Raw genomic sequence first — 21,447 nt, forward strand, 5'->3', positions numbered from 1 at the left:
TGCTTTTTCTCCATCCTATCGTATATCAAAGAGTGTAAGTACGCCAAACTCTCTCACACTTACCTCCAGACCCAGACCTCTTAGACTAGCCCAGATTCTATCCCCAAACTCCTCCTGGATCCACTGGATGCTATTAACTATGTGGATTTTCCAGCCGCCTCCCCTGCTGAAGACAATGACGTCACTTCTGCAGAGGCTGCCGCTACTTCTGCTGATGTCATCGACCACGCTGCTCCCGCAGCCTCCTCTGACAAACACGACGCTTCTGCTGATGTTGCTGCCTCCAGAACCGTCAACGAGCACATTGCCTCTGCTGACGCTGCCAACCACGCTGCCCCCATGACCACCACTGACTCCGTTGTTTCCGTAGCCGACCTTGCTTCTGCGACCATCACCGAGCACATCACTCCACTGCTATCCCTGCCAACTTCACCGCTCCCGCAACCGCCACTGACAACATTGCTTCTGCTGATACCGATCATGTGGCCGCTGACATCACCTGATCACATGATCATTCCCATACACATACCAACCCCCACTCCCAGCTCCAGTTGAACACTAGGCTCCAGCCCCAAGTCCTGCTGGATATTTACTATCCCCCCAGACCTCCCCCTCACTGAGGATGAATGGTCAGTCCTCAGCAAAGGATGTATCTTCATTACACTATGCTCACATGTCAATGAATTTTGCACAAGTCAGCTCAGGACCACTTCATTAAATCAAACCAAAACGAATGTGACAAGCCAAACTTCAGTCTGCAATCTGAAACAAAATCAGAAGTTGCTGGAAAAGCTCAACATGTCTGGCAGGTCCTGATAAAAGGTTCCAACCTGAAATGTCGATTTCTCGACTCCTCTGATGTTGTTTGACCAGCTCCACTCTTTATCCACTTTAATGAAATGATCTCCTGCTGCAATGTAGGCCTACAATGCTGATGCTTTAAGAATATTAAAACTAAATTTATTATCAAAAGAAAATATAAAACAGAATAAACCAAACTGTCCACATTTGATACAAATTCAAAGATTTTTGAATACAGAGGAAAAGTATAATCCCTTCAATACCAAAGCCACCTTTTTATAAGCTGAAAAGAAAAACCAACAGTTTTTGTATAGTATCCAAAGCACAAATCTGGCACTGTACCCTAAAACACTTCTTGTGGAACATCCAAAAACACCCCAGTGTCCCTAGCTCTAACACCTCGATAGATTAAGTCACTGTGGCTTTAACTTGTAGATTTGAACTGCAGATAGCTTCTTTCTGGAGCTCCAGCACTAGTTCATACAGGCTGAAATGTACTTAGCTACTCAACCTTTTCAGCTTTTATCTCAGCACTTTAGGTCTGGGACTAGCTCTTTATTGAAGCTAATCTAGTCTCATTATATGCATCACTTTTCACTATTCAAGCATCTTCATTGAGGGACTTCATAGAACTCAATATCAAAGTAAAGCTAAACTTTCTGTCTAAACTATGGGTGTTTCCCATGGGCTTAAAAAATCCTTTCCTGATCTTCTAAACTGGAATAAAAGCAAAATGCTGCAGATGCTGGAAATCTGAAACAAACACAGAATGATGGAAAAACGTAACAGGTCTAGCAGCATTTAGAGTCATAGAGTCATAGAGATGTACAGCATGGAAACAGTTTCTGGTATGACTTTTCAATGTTCTGCCTACAAGTCCATACAGTCATGATTACAGGTCATAACTCTGGACCACCTATGCCCATACTGAACTCTAATTCCAACATGTAATTTTTAAAAAGAACTGATACCTCCAAAATGACTGAAGATGCAGATTCAGACGAAGTATTTAGTTACGCCATTCAGTGCTTCCTCCACATTGATGTAACTCTTTTAACATGTACTAAATGATTCCTACCCTTCAGTCAGCTTTTTATCCATTCTGAATCTTCACAACTTCTAGAAAAGCCTGTGAATGTTGAGCAACACCATGTTGAGGTTTTTACAGTCAGTTCTATTATAATGCGTCTTTTGTTAAATCAAATTGGCTGGAACATATTGATGAATTCGGGGTACTGTTTCTAAAACGCAAACTTGTAAAACGCTTATTGGCTATAACGTGATTAGATTGCCAACATTTTAAGTGTTATTTTTATCACATGATTTTTGTATAGCACGGGGTTGCACAGGAACGGAGCAATTGTGTTATAGAAGAAAGGACTGCATTACATTTCACTTGGCTGTCATAGAAATGTACAGCACGGAGACAGACCCTCCGGTCCAACTTGTCCATACCGACCAGATACACGAACCTAATCTAGTCCCATTTGCCAGCACTTGGTCCATATTTCTCTCCAACCTTGCTATTCATATACCCATCCAGATGTCTTTTATATGCTGTAGTTGTATCAGCCTCCACCACTTCCTCTGGCAGCTCAGTCTATTCACGTACCACCCTCTGTGTGAAAACGTTGCCCCTTAGGTCTCTTTTATATCTTTCCCCTCTTACCCTAAACCTGTGCTCTCTAGTTCTGAACTCCCCAACCCCAGGAAAAAGACTTTGTCTATTTATCCTATCCATGTCCCTCATGATTTTATAAACTCTATGAGGTCACCTCTCAGCCTCTGACACTCCAGGGAAAACAGCCTTCCGATAGGAAGGAGACCAGAATTGCACGCAATATTCCAACAGTGGCCTAACCAATGTCCTATACAGCCACAACATGACCTCCCAAGTCCTATACTCAATGCTCTGACCAATAAAGGAAAGCATACCAAATGCTTTCTTCATTATCCTATCTACCTATGACTCTACTTTTAAGGAACTATGAACCTGCACATTTGTTCAGCAACACTCCCCAGGACCTTACCATTAAGTGTATAAGTCCTGCTCTGATTTGCTTTTCTAAAATGCCCTCTTGCATTTATTTAAATTAAATTCCATCTGCCACTCCTCAGCTCATTGGCCCATCTGATCAAGATCCCGTTGTACTCTCAGGTAACCTTCTACACTGTCCACTACACTTCCAATTGTGGTATCATCTGCAAACTTACTAACTGTACCGCTTATGCGCGCATCCAAATCATTTATGTAAATGACAAAAAGTAGAGGACCTAGCACCGATCCTTTTGGCACTCCACTGGTCTCAGGCCCCCAGTCTGACACAATTCTCCACCACCACCCTCTGTCTTCTATCTTTGAGCCTGTTCTGTATCCACATGGCTAGTTCTCTCTGTATTCCATGAGATCTAATTTTGCTAATCAGTCTCCCATGAGGAACCTTGTCGAATGCTTTACTGAAGTCCATACAGATCATGTCTACTGCTCTGCCCTCGTCAATCCTTTTTGTTACTTCTTCAAAAAACTCAATCAAGTTTGTGAAACATGATTTTGCACGCATAAAGCCATGTTGACTATCCCTAATCAGTCCTTGCCTTTCCAAATACCTCAATTATCCAAATACCAATTATCTGAAAATTGGATTACCCAAAGGAGATCTCGAGGTCCCGATTGAAACATTAAATCAAAGACGTATTTCCAACAGTGATCGCATCTTTTGTTTACAGTGACTAAACAGGCACTGTCTCCAAATGACTGACCTCCTACCTTCTCTCTTCCCCCCCATATTTTCTACAGAAAGTTCTACAGAAGGATGTACCCTAACCACCCCCATCCCCACGGGGGACAGTGTTGGATTGGGTTGGGGGTGTGTGGAGTTGGACAGGTGTGGGAGGCGGAGGCGAAGTTGGACGGGTTGGGGGCGCGGTGGGTGGTGTTGGAGGTGGTTGGGGGGAGGGGTGGACAGTGGGCGGTGTTGGACAGGGTTTGTGGGCGGGGGCGGTATTGGACCGAGTTGGGGGCAAGGGCGATGTTGGGGTTGGGGGCTCACGTGCTGTGTGCTGCTGCAAACTCCTGAGCAGGGAGCAGACTTTAAAAACTCCGAGCCCCGGAGGAAAGGCATTTAATTGATTAACTGAATAATTGATTATCCGAACGAAATAGTGCCCGCCCATCTCGTTCGGATAATCGAGGTTCCCCTGTACATGTAAATCCTGTCCCTCAGGATTCCCTCCAACAACTTTCCCACCACCGATGTCAGGCTCATTGATCTATACTTCCCTGGTTTTTCCTTACTATCTTTCTTCAATAGTGGCACCACATTAACCAACCTCCAGTCTTCTGGCTGTGACTGTCAATGATGCAAATATCTCAGCAAAGTCCAGCAATCACTTCCCTAGCTTCCCACAGAGTTCTAGGGTACACATGATCAGGTCCTGGAGATTTATCCACTTTTATGCATTTCAAGACATCCAGCATCTCCTCTTCTGTAATATGGACATTTTTCAAGATGTAACCATCTATTTCCCCACATTCGATATCTTCCATTTCCTTTTCCACTGATGCAAAGTACTTGTATAGTATCTCCCTCATGTCCTGCAGCGACACACAAAGGCCGCCTTGCTGATCTTTGAGGGGCCCTATTCTCTCCCTAGTTACTCTTTTGTCCTTAATGTATTTATAAAATCCCTTTGGATTCTCCTTAACTCTATTTGCCAAAACTTTCTCATGTTCCCTTTTTGCCCCCCTGGTTTCCCTCTTAAGTATACTCCTACTGCCTTTATACTCTTCTAATGATTCATTCAATCTCTTCTGTCTATACCTGACATATGCTTCCTTCTTTTTCTTAACCAAACCCTCAATTTCTTTAGTCATCCAGCTTTCCCTACACCTACTAGCCTTTCCTTTCACCATTTCACCAGGAATATACTTTCTCTGAACTCTCATTATCTCATGTTTAAGGCTTCCCATTTTCCAGCTGTATACTTTACCTGCGAACATCTGCCCCCAGTCTGCTTTTGAAAGTTCTTGCCTAATACCGTCAAAATTAGCCTTCCTTCAATTTAGAATTTCAACTTTTGGATCTGGTCTATCCTTTTCCATCACTATTTAAAATCTAATAGGATTATGGTCACTGGCCACAAAGTGCTCCCCCACTGACACCTCAGTCACCTGCCCTGCCTTATTTCCCAGGAGTAGGTCAAGTTTTACACCTTCTCGAGTAGTAACGTCCGTATGTTGAATCAGAAACTTTTCTTGTACACACTTAACAAATTCCTCTCCACCTAAACCTTTAACACTATGACAGTCCCATTCTATGTTTGGAAAGTTAAAATCCCCTCCCTATTACCAAAGACTGTTTTTACCTCCTAATTTAAGCTTTAAAAAACTATGACTGCAGATGCTGGAAACCAGATTCTGGATTAGTGGTGCTGGAAGAGCACAGCAGTTCAGGCAGCATCAAAGTAGCTTTGAAATCGACGTTTCGGGCAATAGCCCTTCATCAGGAATAAAGGCAGTGAGCCTGAAGCTTGGAGAGATAAGCTAGAGGAGGGTGGGGGTGGGGAGAGAGTAGCATAGAGTACAATGGGTGAGTGGGGGAGGAGATGAAGGTGATAGGTCAGGGAGGAGAGGGTGGAGTGGATAGGTGGAAAAGGAGATAGGCAGGTCGGACAAGTCATGGGGACAGTGCTGAGCTGGAAGGTCAAGTAATAACCGATGTATTGTTTTCAAGGGGATGAAATTCATGCTTGGCATGTGTCAAAAAATGGACAAACAAGAGCCAATCTCTATTTAAAATAATAAACGACAAAAGGAAAAAAGAATTATGGCTGTTATTGAATATTTATTTATAAAATAGCTTTCTCCATTCTGCATCCTATGGTAGAATAGTGCAGTACTCCCCCCCCCCCCCCCCCCCCCCCCCCCCCCCCCCCCGGACCTGGGGTGATACGTTCCTAGACCTACCGTGGAAGCCCGAAACCACGGATAGGTACAAACCTATTCATTTAAATGGGAAATTTCCCTTCCTGGCAGCCCCCTGGTGCCTGGTTCTGGAACATTTCCTGTAATATGTTCGAGTCGAGGTAAACAGTGGGTAACTGAAACCGTGGAAACTGATTCCATGGCCACCGTAGTCACCCCCTGCAGTTGTGCCATTACAATAATTCTGAAAACCTGGAACAAAGAATGATGGCTGCTGGACTGGAACAGAGTGGTACGGCCAGCAGACTGGAAAGCTGGTACGGAGCACAACAGGCAGGCACGCTGACTCCTAAATGTTGATTTGTAACCGTGAAGAACTAGAATTGGCCTATGCACGAGATATATGGAAAATACAAGATTTTTGGCCCCAAAATGAGGTGTCGTCTTGTACATGAGATCAACCTGAGTCCAGAGTCCAGATTACAGAGGAGGAAGTGCTGGATGTCTTGAAACAATTGAAGGTGGATAAATCCCCAGGACCTGATCAGGTGTATCCGAGAACTCTGTGAGAAGTGATAGCTGGGCCTCTTGCTGAGATATTTGTATCATCGATAGTCACAGGTGAGGTGCCGGAAGGCTGGAGGTTGGCAAACGTGGTGCCACTGTTTAAGAAGGGTGGTAAAGACAAGCCAGGGAACTATAGACCGGTGAGCCTGACCTCAGTGGTGGGCAAGTTGTTGGAGGGAATCCTGAGGGACAGGATGTATTTGTACTTGGAAAGGCAAGGACTGATTTGGGATAGTCAACATGGCTTTGTGCGTGGGAAATCATGTCTCACAAACTTGATTGAGTTTTTTGAAGAAGTAACAAAGAAGATTGATGAGGGCAGAGCAGTAGATGTAATCTATATGGACTTCAGTAAGGCGTTCGACAAGGTTCCCTATGGGAGACTGATTAGCAAGGTTAGATCTCATGGAATACAGGGAGAACTAGCCATTTGGATACAGAACTGGCTCAAAGGTAGAAGATAGAGGGTGGTGGTGGAGGGTTGTTTTTCAGACTGGAGGTCTGTGACCAGTGGAGTGCCATTGCTGGGTCCTGGGCTGGGTCCTCTACTTTTTGTCATTTACATAAGTGATTTGGATGCGAGCATAAGAGGTACAGTTAGTAAGTTTGCAGATGACACCAAAATTGGAGGTGTAGCGAAGAGGGTTACCTCAGATTACAACAGGATCTGGACCAGATGGGCCAATGGGCTGAGAAGTGGCAGGTGGAGTTTAATTCAGATAAATGCGAGGTGCTGCATTTTGGGAAAGCAAATCTTAGCAGGACTTATATACTTAATGGTAAGGTCCTAGGGAGTGTTGCTGAACAAAGAGACCTTGGAGTGCAGGTTCATAGCTCCTTGAAAGTGGAGTCACAGGTAGATAGGATAGTGAAGGTGGCATTTGGTATGCTTTCCTTTATTGGTCAGAGTATTGAGTACAGGAGTTGGGAGGTCATGTTGCGGCTGTATAGGACATTGGTTAGGCCACTGTTGGAATATTGCATGCAATTCTGGTCTCCTTCCTATTGGACAGATGTTGTGAAACCTGAAAGGGTTGAGAAAAGATTTACAAAGATGTTGCCAGGGTTGGAGGATCTGAGCTACAGGGAGAGGCTGAACTGGCTGGGGCTGTTTTCTCTGGAGCATCGGAGGCTGAGGGGTGACCATATAGAGGTTTACAATATTATGAGGGGCATGGATAGGATAAATAGACAGTCTTTTCCCTGGGGTGGGGGAGTCCAGAACTAGAGGGCATAGGTTTAGGGGGAGAGGGGAAGATATAAAAGAGATCTAAGGGGCAACCTTTTCACGCAGAGGGTGGTACGTGTGTGGAATGAGCTGCCAGAGGAGGTGCTGGAGGCTGGTACAATTGCAACATTTAAGAGGCATTTGGATGTGTATATGAATAGGAAGGGTTTGGAGGGATATGGGCTGGGTGCTGGCAGGTGGGGCCAGATTGGGTTGGGATATCTGGTCGGCATGGACGGGTTGGACCGAAGGGTCTGTTTCCATGCTGTACATCTCTATGACTCTATGATAACCTATACATTGGTATATACGGTATTCTTACAACTAACTGAAATCTTAAAAATTTGTTTCTCAATTTCCTGCTGATTATTAGGGGATCTATAATACAATCCCAATAAGGTGATTGTCCCTTTCGTATTTCTCAGTTCCACCCAAATAACTTCCCTGGCTGTATTCCCAAAAATATCCTCCCTACGTATACCAGTCATGCTATCCCTTATCAAAAATGCCACACACCCCTCTTTTCTTGCCCCCCCCCCCTTTCTATCCTTACTGTAGTATTTGTATCCTGGAACATTATGCTGCCAGTCCTGAGCCCCATTTATGATATCCCAGTCCCATGTTCCTAACCATGCCCTGAGTTCATCTGCCTTCCCTGTTAGGCCTCTTGCATTGAAGAAAATGCAGTTTAACTTATCAGCCCTACTGTGTTTTCTCCTTTGTTCCTGCCTACCCTGACTGTTTGACTCGCTCCTTTTCCCAACTGTACAGTCTCAGATTGATCTCTTTCTTCACTATTTCCTTGGGTTCCCTCCCGCCCCCAACTAGTTTAAATCCTCTTGAGCAGCTCTAGCAAATCTCCCTGCCAGTATATTCATCCCCTTCCAATTTCGGTGCAATCTGTTCTTTTTGTTCAGGTTACTTCTACCCAGAAGAGATTCCAATGATCCAAAAATGTGAACCCTTCTCCTCTGCACCAGCTCCTCAGCCAGACATTCATTTCATCTTCTATCTCCTGTTCCTACCCTTACTAGCTCATCGCGCCGGGTGTAATCCAGATATTATTACTCTTGAGAATCTCCTTTTGAATTCCTGCCTTACTTTCTACATTCTCCCTTCAGAATCTCATCCTTTTCTATCCTATGTCATTAGTTCCAATGTATATAGTGACCTCCTGCTGGTTCCTCTCCCCCTTGAGAACATTCTGTACCCTGTCTGAGACACCTTGATCCTTGCACCAGAGAGGCAACACACCACTCTGATTTTTCACTGCTGGCCGCAGAAACGTCTATCTGTGCCACTGACTAGAGTGTCCCCTGTCACAATCGATTGCTTGAAACCTGACATACCCCTCATTACATTCAATACCAGAACCTTGGCTGTTCGTGCTGCATTCCCTGACAGTCCATCACCCTCTACATTTTCCAAAACACCATACTTGTTTGAGATGGGGATAGCCACGGAAGACCCCTGCACCACCTGCCTATCCCTCCTATCTTTCCTGGAGTTAACCCATCTACCTGACGGTATCTGTGGCTTCTCTGACCATGCTGTCTCATTTTTCAATTCACTTTTCTATTACTTCTGTTCTGCTTCAAAAGTCATCCACATCAGTGCCAGTGATAACACTTAGTAGTGTACTGTGAATTACAGAATGCCAAAATGAATGAAAACTACTTACAATCTTGTTTAATGATTATTCAACAGAAAGCAGGGAATTCATGGGTGGCGTCAAGGGAATTCATGAGCCCGGGTGATTTTTTTCCATTTGACTATTATTAAATCATTATAATTTTACCCCTGATAATTAGTTCCATGTGTTTGAAGTAATAATAAGAGGTCAGAGGTTTTCCGTCTTTTTATCACTTCTTTTGAATGTGCTTATTACATTGGCCTGTTCACGATCTCTTCCTACCTCACAGTGAACTCTTGTTTCTCTAATTATAATTGTCAGTGATTTACAAATCTCTTCTAACATACTGGAATAAACACATTCTATCTAAGGATAAGGTTGGAAATTAATGCATAATAAGATTATATGATCCGATTGCATTTCCAGAAATCTTGTTAGAAAATTTATTGTAAAAATTCACAATTATGTACTGTACTGACCACTTGAATGTCTGAATCTTGTATACTTAATGTCACTTTCAAAGTGTCTGTACCTTTTATAGTATTTTGTTTGATGTTCATAATTGCTCAAATGAAAACTCATTTTTAATCTGAAACATTTTTTTTTCAAATTATGCATCGTTCCTACTTAGTGCTTTGGCTGTTTGTCGGTTTGGGTCTTTTAGGATTAGGACATCGATTCACGTTGTATCAGAAGAAATTACAGAATCTGGTGAGCATCCTAGCCTTTATTCTTACTTTCATTTTAGAAAGTCTGTGAATGTATATTATTTTAATCAGAAGTTTTATAAGAACACGCAACTGATCTGGAAATAGAAATCAAAACCACTTAAGGGCATTGCTCCAGTTTAATACAATTACATAAAATGTACAGCGCAGTATCAGCTCTTTCAGCCCATCCAATTAGTTTTGATATTTTTGCACCATGAAAGCCTCCTATCTTTCTTCCTCATCTAATTTTATCAGTGTAACTCTGGAATCCCATTTTTCTTATATAATTACACTTTGGTATTTAGGATATAGTTATTTGTCTTCGCCATTCCATGCAGTAGCAAGTTCCATATTCTGTGCTGTTCCTAGGTAAAGATGTTTATTTTGAATTGCCTACATAAATTCTTGGTGAATCTGGTATATGATGTATTGTTTCACCTTAGTGGAAATATTCTGTGAGTACGTTCGCAAATCATTTCATATTTTAGAGGCTTCTATTAGATCACCATTCAGCCTTCTCTTTACAAGAGAGCTCGACACCAACTCAACTGCCCTGCGTCTATGTTCTTCACTGGCATTATTATTGCAGAACTTCCCCACTATCAAAATCTTGGGGGTTACCATTGAATGGAAATTGAACTGAACTAGTCATACACATGCAGTGGCTACAAGAACAGGTCAGAGCTAGGAATCCTGCAACAAGTAACTCATCTTTGGATCCCAAAGCCTGATTACCATCAATAAGATCTAAATGAGGAATGTGGGGGAATACGCCACTTCTCTGGACGAATGTAGTTCCGACAACACTCGAAGCTTGATACCATCTAGGGCAAAGCAAACCACTTGATTGGCAACATGTCCACAAACACTCACTTATGCACAGTAGTATCAGTGCTTACCATCTACACGCTGCACTGCAGAAATTCATCAAAATTCCTTAGAAAACACCTTCCAAGCCCATGAGCTCTTCTTTCTATTAGCAGAAACGCAGATTACCACCACCTGCAAGGTCCCCTAGAAGCCATTCACCATCTAGACTTCGCTGGATCAATATTCTGGAACTCCCTCTAACAGCACTGTGGTTGTAGCAATATTAATACAGTGATTCAAGAAGGCAGCTCATCGTCACCTTCACAAGAGTAATTATTCATGGGCAGTAAATATTATACCAGCCAGCGATGTCCATGTCCCCAAAATGAATAAAAAATCACCTCTGTCAAGGTCTTGTCCTTTGTGAACCTACATTGTTGACCAAGATTTTGGTGACCTATTCAATCCTAAATATCTTGGGTTGAATTATTCAAGGTGTTATGGATCTCCAAACCCCACCACCCACAAGCAACTAGATAGTTGGAGGGAGTCTGCCCTGGCAAAGATGCCTGTTCCTGTAGCTGGAGAAGAGTTTTATAGTACAGAGGAACTGGAAATCACACATCAGAGACTGTCAGCCAAAGTACTAAAAATACCAGCACAAACATGCATTCAATGAAAGGTCAGAACTTTACAATTGTTTGAGGGTCAGGCAGGATGGGGATCAGTGAGTGAAATAAGGGATGGGGTTTGAGAGGCAATGGAGAAGGAAAACCTAAGAAATGTTACACCAAGAATGGGGCCCTTCAATCAGTCCAGAGCACCAGTTAAGAAGAGCCTTCCCATTCTGTTCATGATGCTCAAAGAACAGAAATGGGTGTTTCTGCAAAATGAATGAATTATAAAACTAGTTTCAAACTAAAACTGATATTTGCCAACTCGTCAAATAACTGTTGAGGTAAAGAAATTCAGAGTTGGTCGAAAACTGGAGCAAAGTTATTTTAAGCTTCAAGGTTGTCTTAAATGCCATGATATCCAAATATTTTATTAATTTTTTTTCCACATTGTCTTCATATTTTGTAACCAGTCTGCAAAGAAAGACATTTCTGCCATGATATGGTCATACAGATTTGGATATGACAATCAAGGTTGGCCAAGTTTAGAAAGATCAGCTGAGCTTATTGAACAGACAGGTATGTATTTAGTTTCAAATGAAGTGACTTAATTAGAGCACATACAAACACAGGTATAGCAGGGAAACGTTACCACCTTTGACAATTTATTTTCTCAGGTTGGGACCAAACTAGGAATTTGCGTATGACTTGGAAAATAAGATTGTAAGTGGGAACAAAGACAGCTAGAAGTATGGATACACAGATCATTGAAAGCAGAAACAAAATCATTTTTAAAAATATGAACTGAGCACTTGGTTTTATTTTCAGAAGGTTAAGACATGTAACTCAATAACTTCTGCTTAATAATGAGATTGGAGGATTGATAATTTGATTTCTTTGAGAATCAAAGAACATAGGGAGTGGGCAGGAGAGTGGAGTTCAGATGAAGCATCAACTGTGATCTTATTGAATTTTGGGTCAGGCTTGTAGGCCGAATGATCTATTCCTGTGCATGTTTGTTATATTCTTGCGTGAATTTCCTTTAGACCATATTAAGTCACTGTGTGCAGTTCCCTATTCCCCTATTCAGCCATCTTTGACTGTCATTGCCAATCAGCCTCAGCAACTGCTGCCTGCTCTCCTTGTTAAGGTTTCACCATCATGAGTTTTAAATTTTACCTGGCTGAAAATGAATATAGCGTTTCCAAAGAAAATGCAAAGAAAAACCAAAACGACACACTAGAAATTTGAGATTAGAGCTATGAAAGGGATGGGTATCTTCACTCTTGGAAGTAAAGTTGAGTGGCCTAACAGAAGTCTTTAAAATTATGAAGAGTTTTGAAGAGGATGTCATAGAAAGAGTACTTCTACTCTTGAGAAAAAAAAATTGGTATGCTGCAGAGATTTGAGGAGAGTGATATGAATAGAGGAGGAGAAGCTTATATTTCCTGGCTACAGGCAGTGCAGAGATGAGCAGAGTGTGAAGAGCGATAATAGGCAGAATACAATGGTTTTGTGTGGCACCATTCATTTGCCATACAGTTTGTGGGAACCATGTTGCTGCCATGTTGAGGAACCCAACAAAACTACATTCTAATATGACACTTACCTCTGTGTCGTAGGGCTTCCTAGTGTTTTTATGATGATGTTCCTGCTTCTAAAAGATGTCAGACAATTGAGAACTGACTACCCTTCAAACCCAGCAGCATTACTGCTGGCACTTGAGGAGCCCAGGAGGAGGATCAGTCATTAGAGGTCCCAGAGAAGAGTTGAGAGGGACAGCTTCACTGAGGGAACATAGAGCGTGTCAGGATAGAAGGCTGGAATGACCTTTCAGGTGCCTCAAAGGGGAAACCCTTGCCCTCCCAACCCTAACTTCAGCAAGTAGAATTCCAACAATGACAAGATTAGGCTCTTGTGCCCCTTAATTGTGTACTTCACGGTCTTCGTTAGCCTGAGGTACAAAGTATGACCTTCACCTTCTTCATCATGGACTTCATCAAGTGAGGTTGGGAAGGTGATAAGTTCTCCACTGCGCATCTCCCCACCCGATCAGGGGACATTAAGTTCCTCCCAGTGAATTAAATGATTTGATTTGTGAGGACATTTAATTTTCTTTCCAGCATATTGGCAGTCAGGTGCTGTGCAGAATACATTTTTTGCGAAGAATACTTTTAGCATTCCCCTATTCAGCCATCTTTGACTGTCATTGCCAATCAGCCTCAGCAACTGCTGCCTGCTCTCCTTGTTAAGGTTTCACCATCATGAGTTTTAAATTTTACCTGGCTTTTAATAAAACTGGATTTATTTCGGCACTTGAAGATTTAATTTCCTGGGAGTCAATTAAGGAATGTTTTAGTACCTTTTTCTCTCAATGATTGTTCCATTTTTCAGTTGCGCCTTTACTTTGACAAACTGCACTCTACTATTCAAAGGTGCTGATTTAATTACCATATTGGAAAGTGATGCCTCCAAACCATTTCTGGGAAATAATGATCTCACCATGTGGCTGGGAGAGAAACTGGGTTTTTACATGGACTTTGGACCAAGTACAAAAGACCACACTTGGGGGTAAGTCTTTAATGACAGCCATAGAGAAAATACAGTAGTCATTACCCCCCTTGGTAATCTTATGCTTAGTGGTCCCAGGCTTCAGTTACATTGGACAGACCTCTGGCACTATTGGTGTTTTACTTCTTTCTTATTTTTCATATTTACATTTGTAGGTAGCTTGAATTACTGTAGAATTTTCTTCTACTTTTATTTGCATCATTGACTATTCCCACAGATTAAAACTATGCCTATTTTGTCACGGAAAAGTTACATTTCTGTTAATAGATGATGCAATATTTACCTTTAATTGTGAACAGTTGTGTTGTGTGGCGGCTGAGGTGTGCTCTCATCTATTGTAAATGTTGCTTCAATTCTGTAAACTGGGAGTAGTAGTGTTGGCTACATTGTCTGTGGTGATTACACTGATTATCCCAGTATTTACTCCTAAAATAATGGTGAATTAAATCTGCATGTCATTTGTAATGTTTGGGGAAATAAAGACCTCAGCTGAGTCTATGTAGTTTTGACTAAGTCCAAGTTTTGCTGAGTTTTTTGGAGGGTTCTAAATCATGATGACAACAAGTTGTATCACCATATCTGACCCATGTCACTGCACTAATTACCTACTTCTACGCTGTCCTTCATGTCTGATTCTCTCCCGATCTTACTATGCACTGTTCCCAAAATAAAACTCACCACTTAGCAGATCTCTACCAAAAGGTTGGCATCCCTTGCGCTTGCACCACGTTTATAGGACTGGTCTACTCCTGGACAAGTGTCAGCAATCAGCATTAACCCTCATCGGCAATGTTATGGCACAGCAGCCACAAAGGCACTCTGGTCATTACATTCAGCTGGCATAGCTGATACTCCCTCATACATACATACAAAGCTATTCTTTCATTCTAGTTGCACTCTGACCACCACACCAAACACTTTATCTTTGCGTGACTGCATCCCGTATGTCAGAGATACTCTGTCCCCAGTGCTCATCGTTTAGACCGGCAGCTTGCAATAAGGGAATACCAAATTCAGTCAAGGTATCACGACAAATGCATACATGAGCTTTCATTCATATCAGCAAAAGAAAACACAAATAAAACCAGTTGAAGCTGAACTGAGTTCTGAGAATTGGCATCATGACCAAAGATTATTTTATAATCCACAGTTCTCTGCTGCACCTAGCTCTCACCTATTGGAAGTGGGTATCAATGAGGTTCTTTCTGGTTTGTAGCACCAATGCAGCTGAGCTCCTCCTTCTCCTTGGATGACTGTCTTGCAATTCCTGAACATCCAGCTCATTACTTTGTTGCCTTTTCCAATTGTACAGAGTACATCACTCCAGGATATTGTGACACACTCTGTCATGAGTATACTGCACACCCCCCCAGTCTGATCCAAGATGTGGAATCACATTTTCAGCAGTCCTATCATCTACTCCACCTTGACCCTGATCGATGCACAGACAGCACTGACCCAGCTGGTGACGTCAGACCTGCTGCCAGGGTTTTGTGTCATGGCCTTCTCTGGTATTCCTTCAGGAAGCGGATTCCTCTTGTTTGCACCATCCTTGGACAGGACTTCAAGTCCCTGTCAATGTATCATAGTGCCATTTTATCCTCCTCAGATATCTTCTGGTAATATCCTTGACTGAACAGGGTAGCTTCAGAATGCTAATGCTTATCCAGGTGCCCAGTGGCCTTTTAAAAATAGTGCAAGCAGAAGGGATTCAAGTCTTTCGATGGGTATCTGCTGAGTTGTTCTGGGAACAGTGCATGGTAAGATGGGGCTGGAATTAGACATGAAGGACACCACAGCGGTGAGGTAGGAAGTTAATGAGGCATGTTTGGTAAGACATGGCACAAAATCCTGTGAGACCTCATGTTGGGAATCCTTCCAAAAACCTGAATGCAGCAGGCACAGAGATGTGAGATTTAGCTCACAGGCATTTGGGACAGGGAAATATGCCATAAGTTGCAAGTCAGTACAAATTGCTGAATAATGCTGCACTGCTGTTAACTTTGCAACAATGCAATCTTGTCATCAACATCCATAAAAGTTCCACAGAACGTTAGGGCTGGTACTTCAGCAGGTGCTGGGATGTTGGTAGCAGTGGCTCATGAATTTTTACTTTAATTCTTTCATGGGATGAGAGTGTCACCTTGCAAGGCTGGCATTTATTGCCCTTGAGGAGGTTGTGGTGGTGCCTCCTTGAATTGTTGCCTTCCGTTCTTCTGTATGGCATCCCCCCTATCACCGTCCAAAAGCTCAGTGGACAGAGCTGTGATAGCTAATGCTAGTTCTCTGGCTGCCCCTCTTCAGTAAGGATTCTCTTCTTATTGTACAAGCACGTGGAGGGCATCCCAGGAAGCTTGGAGCACGTCAAGGCCATGGATGACCTTGTCATACAAATGAGGTGTAAGAAAATCAGTTCCTCTGTTGCATTGTGTTCGGTAACGTACTTGTTACAGCTGAATAGTTATGTGGACCAGTGAAAACAGGATCTGAGGCTGGAATCATCTGAAACTGACATGCACAGGTGGAATACAGAGGAACTTTGATTACCTGAAGGACAGGGGCGGGGAGTATTTCATTTGATTAATCGAATTATGGATAGTTGAATGCCAGATAATTGAGGTTCCTCTGTATCTGGATGTTTGGTGATTCCAGTGATGAGAGTTTTGTCTTAATGAAGAGAGATTCAGCAATTCAGGCCTATACTCTGGAGTTATAAGTATGAGAGAAGATCTCATATAGCTATATAAGATTGTTAGGATGTTGACAAAGTAGATCTAGAAAGGATGTTTCCTCATGTACATACAGTGTAAGTATGTTTCTCAGACCTCTATTAGGGGAGACTGATTTTTTTGGAGAGCTGTGCCGTTTGCTTTAGCAGATTTGAGGATGATCCATGTCTCTTCCAAAGGCAAATAGAAATCTTCCCTTACACCCTGTTTCACTGAAAATTTCTGGACCCAACATTCTTCTCTTTTTTTTGGACACACAACACACAGGCGACTGACTGTGTGGAGTTTACACATTCTCCCTGTGTCTGCGTGGGTTTCCTCCAGGTGCTCCGGTTTCCTCCCACAGTCCAAAAATGTGCAGGTTAGGTGAATTGGCCATGCTAAATTGCCCATAGTGTTAGGTGAAGGGATAAATGTAGGGGAATGGATCTGGGGGAGTTGCGCTTCGGCGGGTCGGTGTGGACTTGTTGGGCCGAAGGGCCTGTTTCCACACTAAGTAATCTAATCAATGGTCTAGTTCTGCGTTGGAGGAAAGATCTTGTTTTTCTCAGTATTCTCAGTCACTGTAGACGGGTCTCTGTACCTGAAATGTTTGACTTTGCTTTCTCTCTACAGATGCAGCCAGGCCTGTTGAGTTTCTCAACAATTTCTGTTAGTGTTCTAAGTTTCTTGCTTGTCTCCATATTTGTGGGCTGCACATTTTAGTTTACGAAAATGAAATTTTCAAATGAAATAAGGGTACGGGATAATGTGGTATAACAGGAGCTTTTGAAGGTTCAAGTCAGCAAGAGATTAAAATCAGGTGTGAATGTTAAAACTGCTGAGGGAACACTGGGTTTTAGATAAGAAAGTATAAAAACATAAAAGTTAGAATGTAACAATGAGACTATTGAAAGTGTTAGTACTGAACTGTTTTGAAACAGTAATCAGCTTGTTTCTTTATGATCAGGTTAAACATTCTGCAGGTAGTTTTGGGATAATGTCCATTTCAGCAGCGGGATTTCGCTATAACGTTGCTGAAGAATTAGGGAAAGGTATTTTGGAGAACGCTTACCTCCGTTGGCAATAGCACAATTCCAGTGAGGATCGGGTTCTGCGCTTGGTTCTGCACATGCACCGATGTTCTTACTGTTCAGCGCATGTGCTGGTGTCTGCACATGCATGACGTTGATGCCGGTTTTTTGTGCCATTCTGCACATGTACCGATGTCAGCTGCTGACAGAACAGTTTTCTGCGAGAGGTACTGTACAGAGAGCAGCTTTCTTTTAACTTTCAAATGTACAGTGTTAAATTTACTTTCGTTTTGTTAGTAAATATGATTTCAACCTTCATTCAGGCTGTGCGATACTTTGCGTTAGATATTTGGGTGATTTTTGAATGATTTTGAGTGATATTTTCTGCTGGTCTGCCCCTAACCTCACTTTTTCCATAGACCCCATTATTTATTTTACGCAATTTTCTATTAAGAAAGGTTTCGTTGGAACACAACTACAGGGTTATAGGAGAACCATCTGTAATCACTCACGTGTAAGGTCTCTGACTTCCTTACGAGGAGAGGTTGAGTAGGTTGAGTCTGTACTCACTTGAATTTAGGAGGAGAGGATTCTGGATTAGTGGTGCTGGAAGAGCACAGCAGTTCAGGTAGCATCCAAGGAGCAGCGAAATCGACGTTTTGGGCAAAAGCCCGTTTTTACCCTTAGGAGGAGAGGACACTGTATTGAAACATGTAACGTTCTTAGGGGACTTGAAGGTAGATACAGAGAAATTGTTTGTCCTTTTAGGAAAGTCTAGAGCCAGAGGGTGTAATTTTAGAGTGAAGAGTCACCAATTTAAGATAAAGATGATTTTTGTTTCTCTCAGATGGTAGTGAATCTGTGGAATTCTTTATCACAGAGGGCTGACAAGGCTGAGTAAGTAAGTATATTTAAAGTTGAGATGGACACTCCTTTAATCAATAAAGGAATCAAAGGCTAACAGAAAAAGGCAGGAAAATTAGAGTTGAGGATTATCAGATTAACCATGATCCAGCATTTCCCCACCAGTCCCTTAAGTCTCCATTCCTGTCTCCCCAGTTTGCCAGGTCGGGAAGCAGACCCACTATCAGACTGGAAACTGATTTGCGATGTCATAGGTTTAACACAGCACCATGAGTGGGAATCCTTAATTTTGGTTTGCCATGCTCCACTAGCTCCTGATTTCTTGCCAGTTTCTTCCTTCACACTCTTTGCTCTTCACTTTATGTTTTACAGATGTTTAATTCACCTTTTTTCAGAAACTTGCCCCAGCCTGAGAAATTCCTCTCCATCTAAACCCTTAACACTGTGGCAGTCCCAGTTTATGTTTGGAAAGTTAAAATCCCCTATCATAACCACCCTATTATTCTTACAGATAGAAGAGATTAGTATAGAATACTTACAGTGTGGAAACAGGCCCTTCGGCCCAACAAGTCCACACCGACCCTCCGAAGAGCAAATCACCCAGACCCATTCCCCTACATTTACCCCTTCACCTAACACTACAGGCAAATTAGCATGGCCAATTCACCTAACCTGCTCATTTTTTTGGACTGTGGGAGGAAACCGGAGCAAACCCACACAGACACGAGGAGAATGTGCAAACTCCACATAGACAGTTGCCTGATGCGGGAATTGAACCCAGGTCTCTGGCGTTGTGAGGCAGCAGTGCTAACCACTGTGCCACCGTGCCGCTCACTAAGAGATCTTACAAATTTGTTTCTCAATTCCTCTCTGACTATTAGGGGGTCTATAATACAGTCCCAATAAGGTGATCATCCCTTTCTTATTTCTCAGTTCCACCCAAATAACTTCCCTGGATGTATTTCTGGGAATATCCTCCCTCAGTACAGTTGTAATGCTATCCATTATCAAAAACATCACCCTCCTCCTCTCTTGCCTCCCTTTCTATCCTATTTGTAGTATTTATTTTCTGGAACATTAAGCTGCCAGTCCTGCCCATCAACTGTACCAGTCCCAGATTGATCTCTTTCCTCACTATCTCCCTGGGTCCCACACTCCCACCTTACTCATTTAAATCCTCCCGAGCAGCTCTAGAAAATCTCCCTGCCAGTATATTAGTCCCCTTCCAATTTAGGTGCAATCCGTCCTTCTTGTACAGGTCACTTCTACCCCAAAAGAGATTCCAGTGATTTTTTAAAAATGTGCTTATTTGTCCCGTACATCAGCTCCTCAGCCATGCATTCATCTATTCCTGCCCTCACTAGATCGTCGCACTGGGAACTCGATGTACCCCTCATTGCATGAGAGCCTGTCTCAATACCGGAAACTTGGCTCTTCATGCTACGTTCCCCTGAGAATCCATCACCCCTTACATTTTGCAAAGCAGCATACTTGTTTGAAGTGGGGATAGCCACAGAAGACTCCTGCTCTAATTGCCTACCTCTCATACCTTTCCTGGAGTTAACCCATCTATGTGACTGTATCTGAGACTTTCCCCCCTTCCTATAACTGTCATCCATCACATACCGTTGCTGTTGCAAATTCCTCATTGCCTCTAACTGTCTCTCCAACCGATCCATTCGATCTGATAGGATGCACAACCAACAGCATTTATTGCAGATATAATCCACAGTAACCTGTAAACTCTCCTTAAACTCCCACATCTGACAAGAAACACATATCGCTCCACTAAAGGCCATTTTTGCTCCTTCACAATCTACAGACCCAGAAAATAACACCGTCTTATTCCTCTACAAAACACTGCTCCAGGTTAAAACTATTCACTTATCTGTTTCTGTGCTGTGAACTTCGCCCAAACAGTTCCTCCAAGATCAGTTGTGAATTTCACTGTTTGTTGATTTTCCCAGACGCACTCCAATGTCCAGCGAATTCAAACAGCAAAGGCAGTAACTGTGAAGGTTCACTGTGGTATCAGTTTCTTTCTCTCTCTCCTGCCCTGACCTCACCACATGTTTCCTTTTTAAAACTGCTGTTGTTTTGACTTTTTTTCCCAAAGTTCCAAAACAATGCAACAGCATATAAAACAGTAATTGCTACTCATGGAATTCAAGGAAATCACCTCCAACACCTAAAATACCTCAAAAAAAGGAGCAGCTGTTACAGCCAAAAACTTTTCCCATCCTCCATCTTGGATTACCCAGAATCCTCATAGTCATTACATTATAATCTGTCTGCCAAATGTTTCCCCCACACATTTAAACTTGTTTGTGTCCCTCTTCCTTATGTAATCTTTACTTGTTGCCTTCCCACCTTGACGTCAGTTGCAAACTCGGCTATAGTCCATTAATTTTTTTCATCCAAGTCATTAATATATATTGCAAATAATTGTGGCTCCAGCACTAATCCCTGTGGCACTCCATGAGTTACAGGTTGTCATTCTTGAAAATCCTGCCTTTATCTCAATTGTTTGTTTTCTATTAGCTAGCTGATTCTTGATTGATGCTAATATATTACCCTAAACCTCATAGGGTCTTATTTAAGTAGCCTTATGTGAAAGGCTTTATTGAAAGGCTAGGTTTTTATTTCAGATTTTAATTCAATTCAAATTACCCTGTCTGCCATGGTTGGTTTTGAATCTATGTTCCCAGAACATTAGCCTGGGACTCTGGATTACTAATCTAGTGACATTACCATGACACCACTGCTTTCCTCTCTACTACTCTCCAATATTGCTGACAAGCTTACTGTACACTTGCAGCATTTCAGGGTTATTTCAAATTTCTGGTCTGAATGTCTTTTTATTTTCATTGCTTTTTTTTACGATGTGAGTGTTTTTGAAACTGCTTGTTTCTTCTACGTGTACAGCAATGGCAACATTTGCATTAATTTAAAATAATTGATTCATTAGTTAACAATGTACTAG

At 42.3% G+C, this 21,447-nt stretch overlaps 1 protein-coding gene across 1 annotated transcript in view; it reads left to right on the top strand.

Annotated features, from left to right (window-relative positions):
• The window catches only part of LOC140482325 (PGAP2-interacting protein-like), a 136,998-nt gene that overhangs the window by 86,249 nt on the left and 29,302 nt on the right, over positions 1-21,447 (top strand). The window contains exons 9-11 of the mRNA XM_072579614.1: positions 9,785-9,864; positions 11,761-11,866; positions 13,723-13,858. Coding sequence (XP_072435715.1) covers positions 9,785-9,864; positions 11,761-11,866; positions 13,723-13,858 — 322 coding nt within the window. The remainder of the gene's footprint in view (positions 1-9,784; positions 9,865-11,760; positions 11,867-13,722; positions 13,859-21,447) is intronic.

This window comes from Chiloscyllium punctatum, chromosome 1, assembly GCF_047496795.1.
Source record: "Chiloscyllium punctatum isolate Juve2018m chromosome 1, sChiPun1.3, whole genome shotgun sequence".
NCBI lineage: Eukaryota > Metazoa > Chordata > Chondrichthyes > Orectolobiformes > Hemiscylliidae > Chiloscyllium > Chiloscyllium punctatum.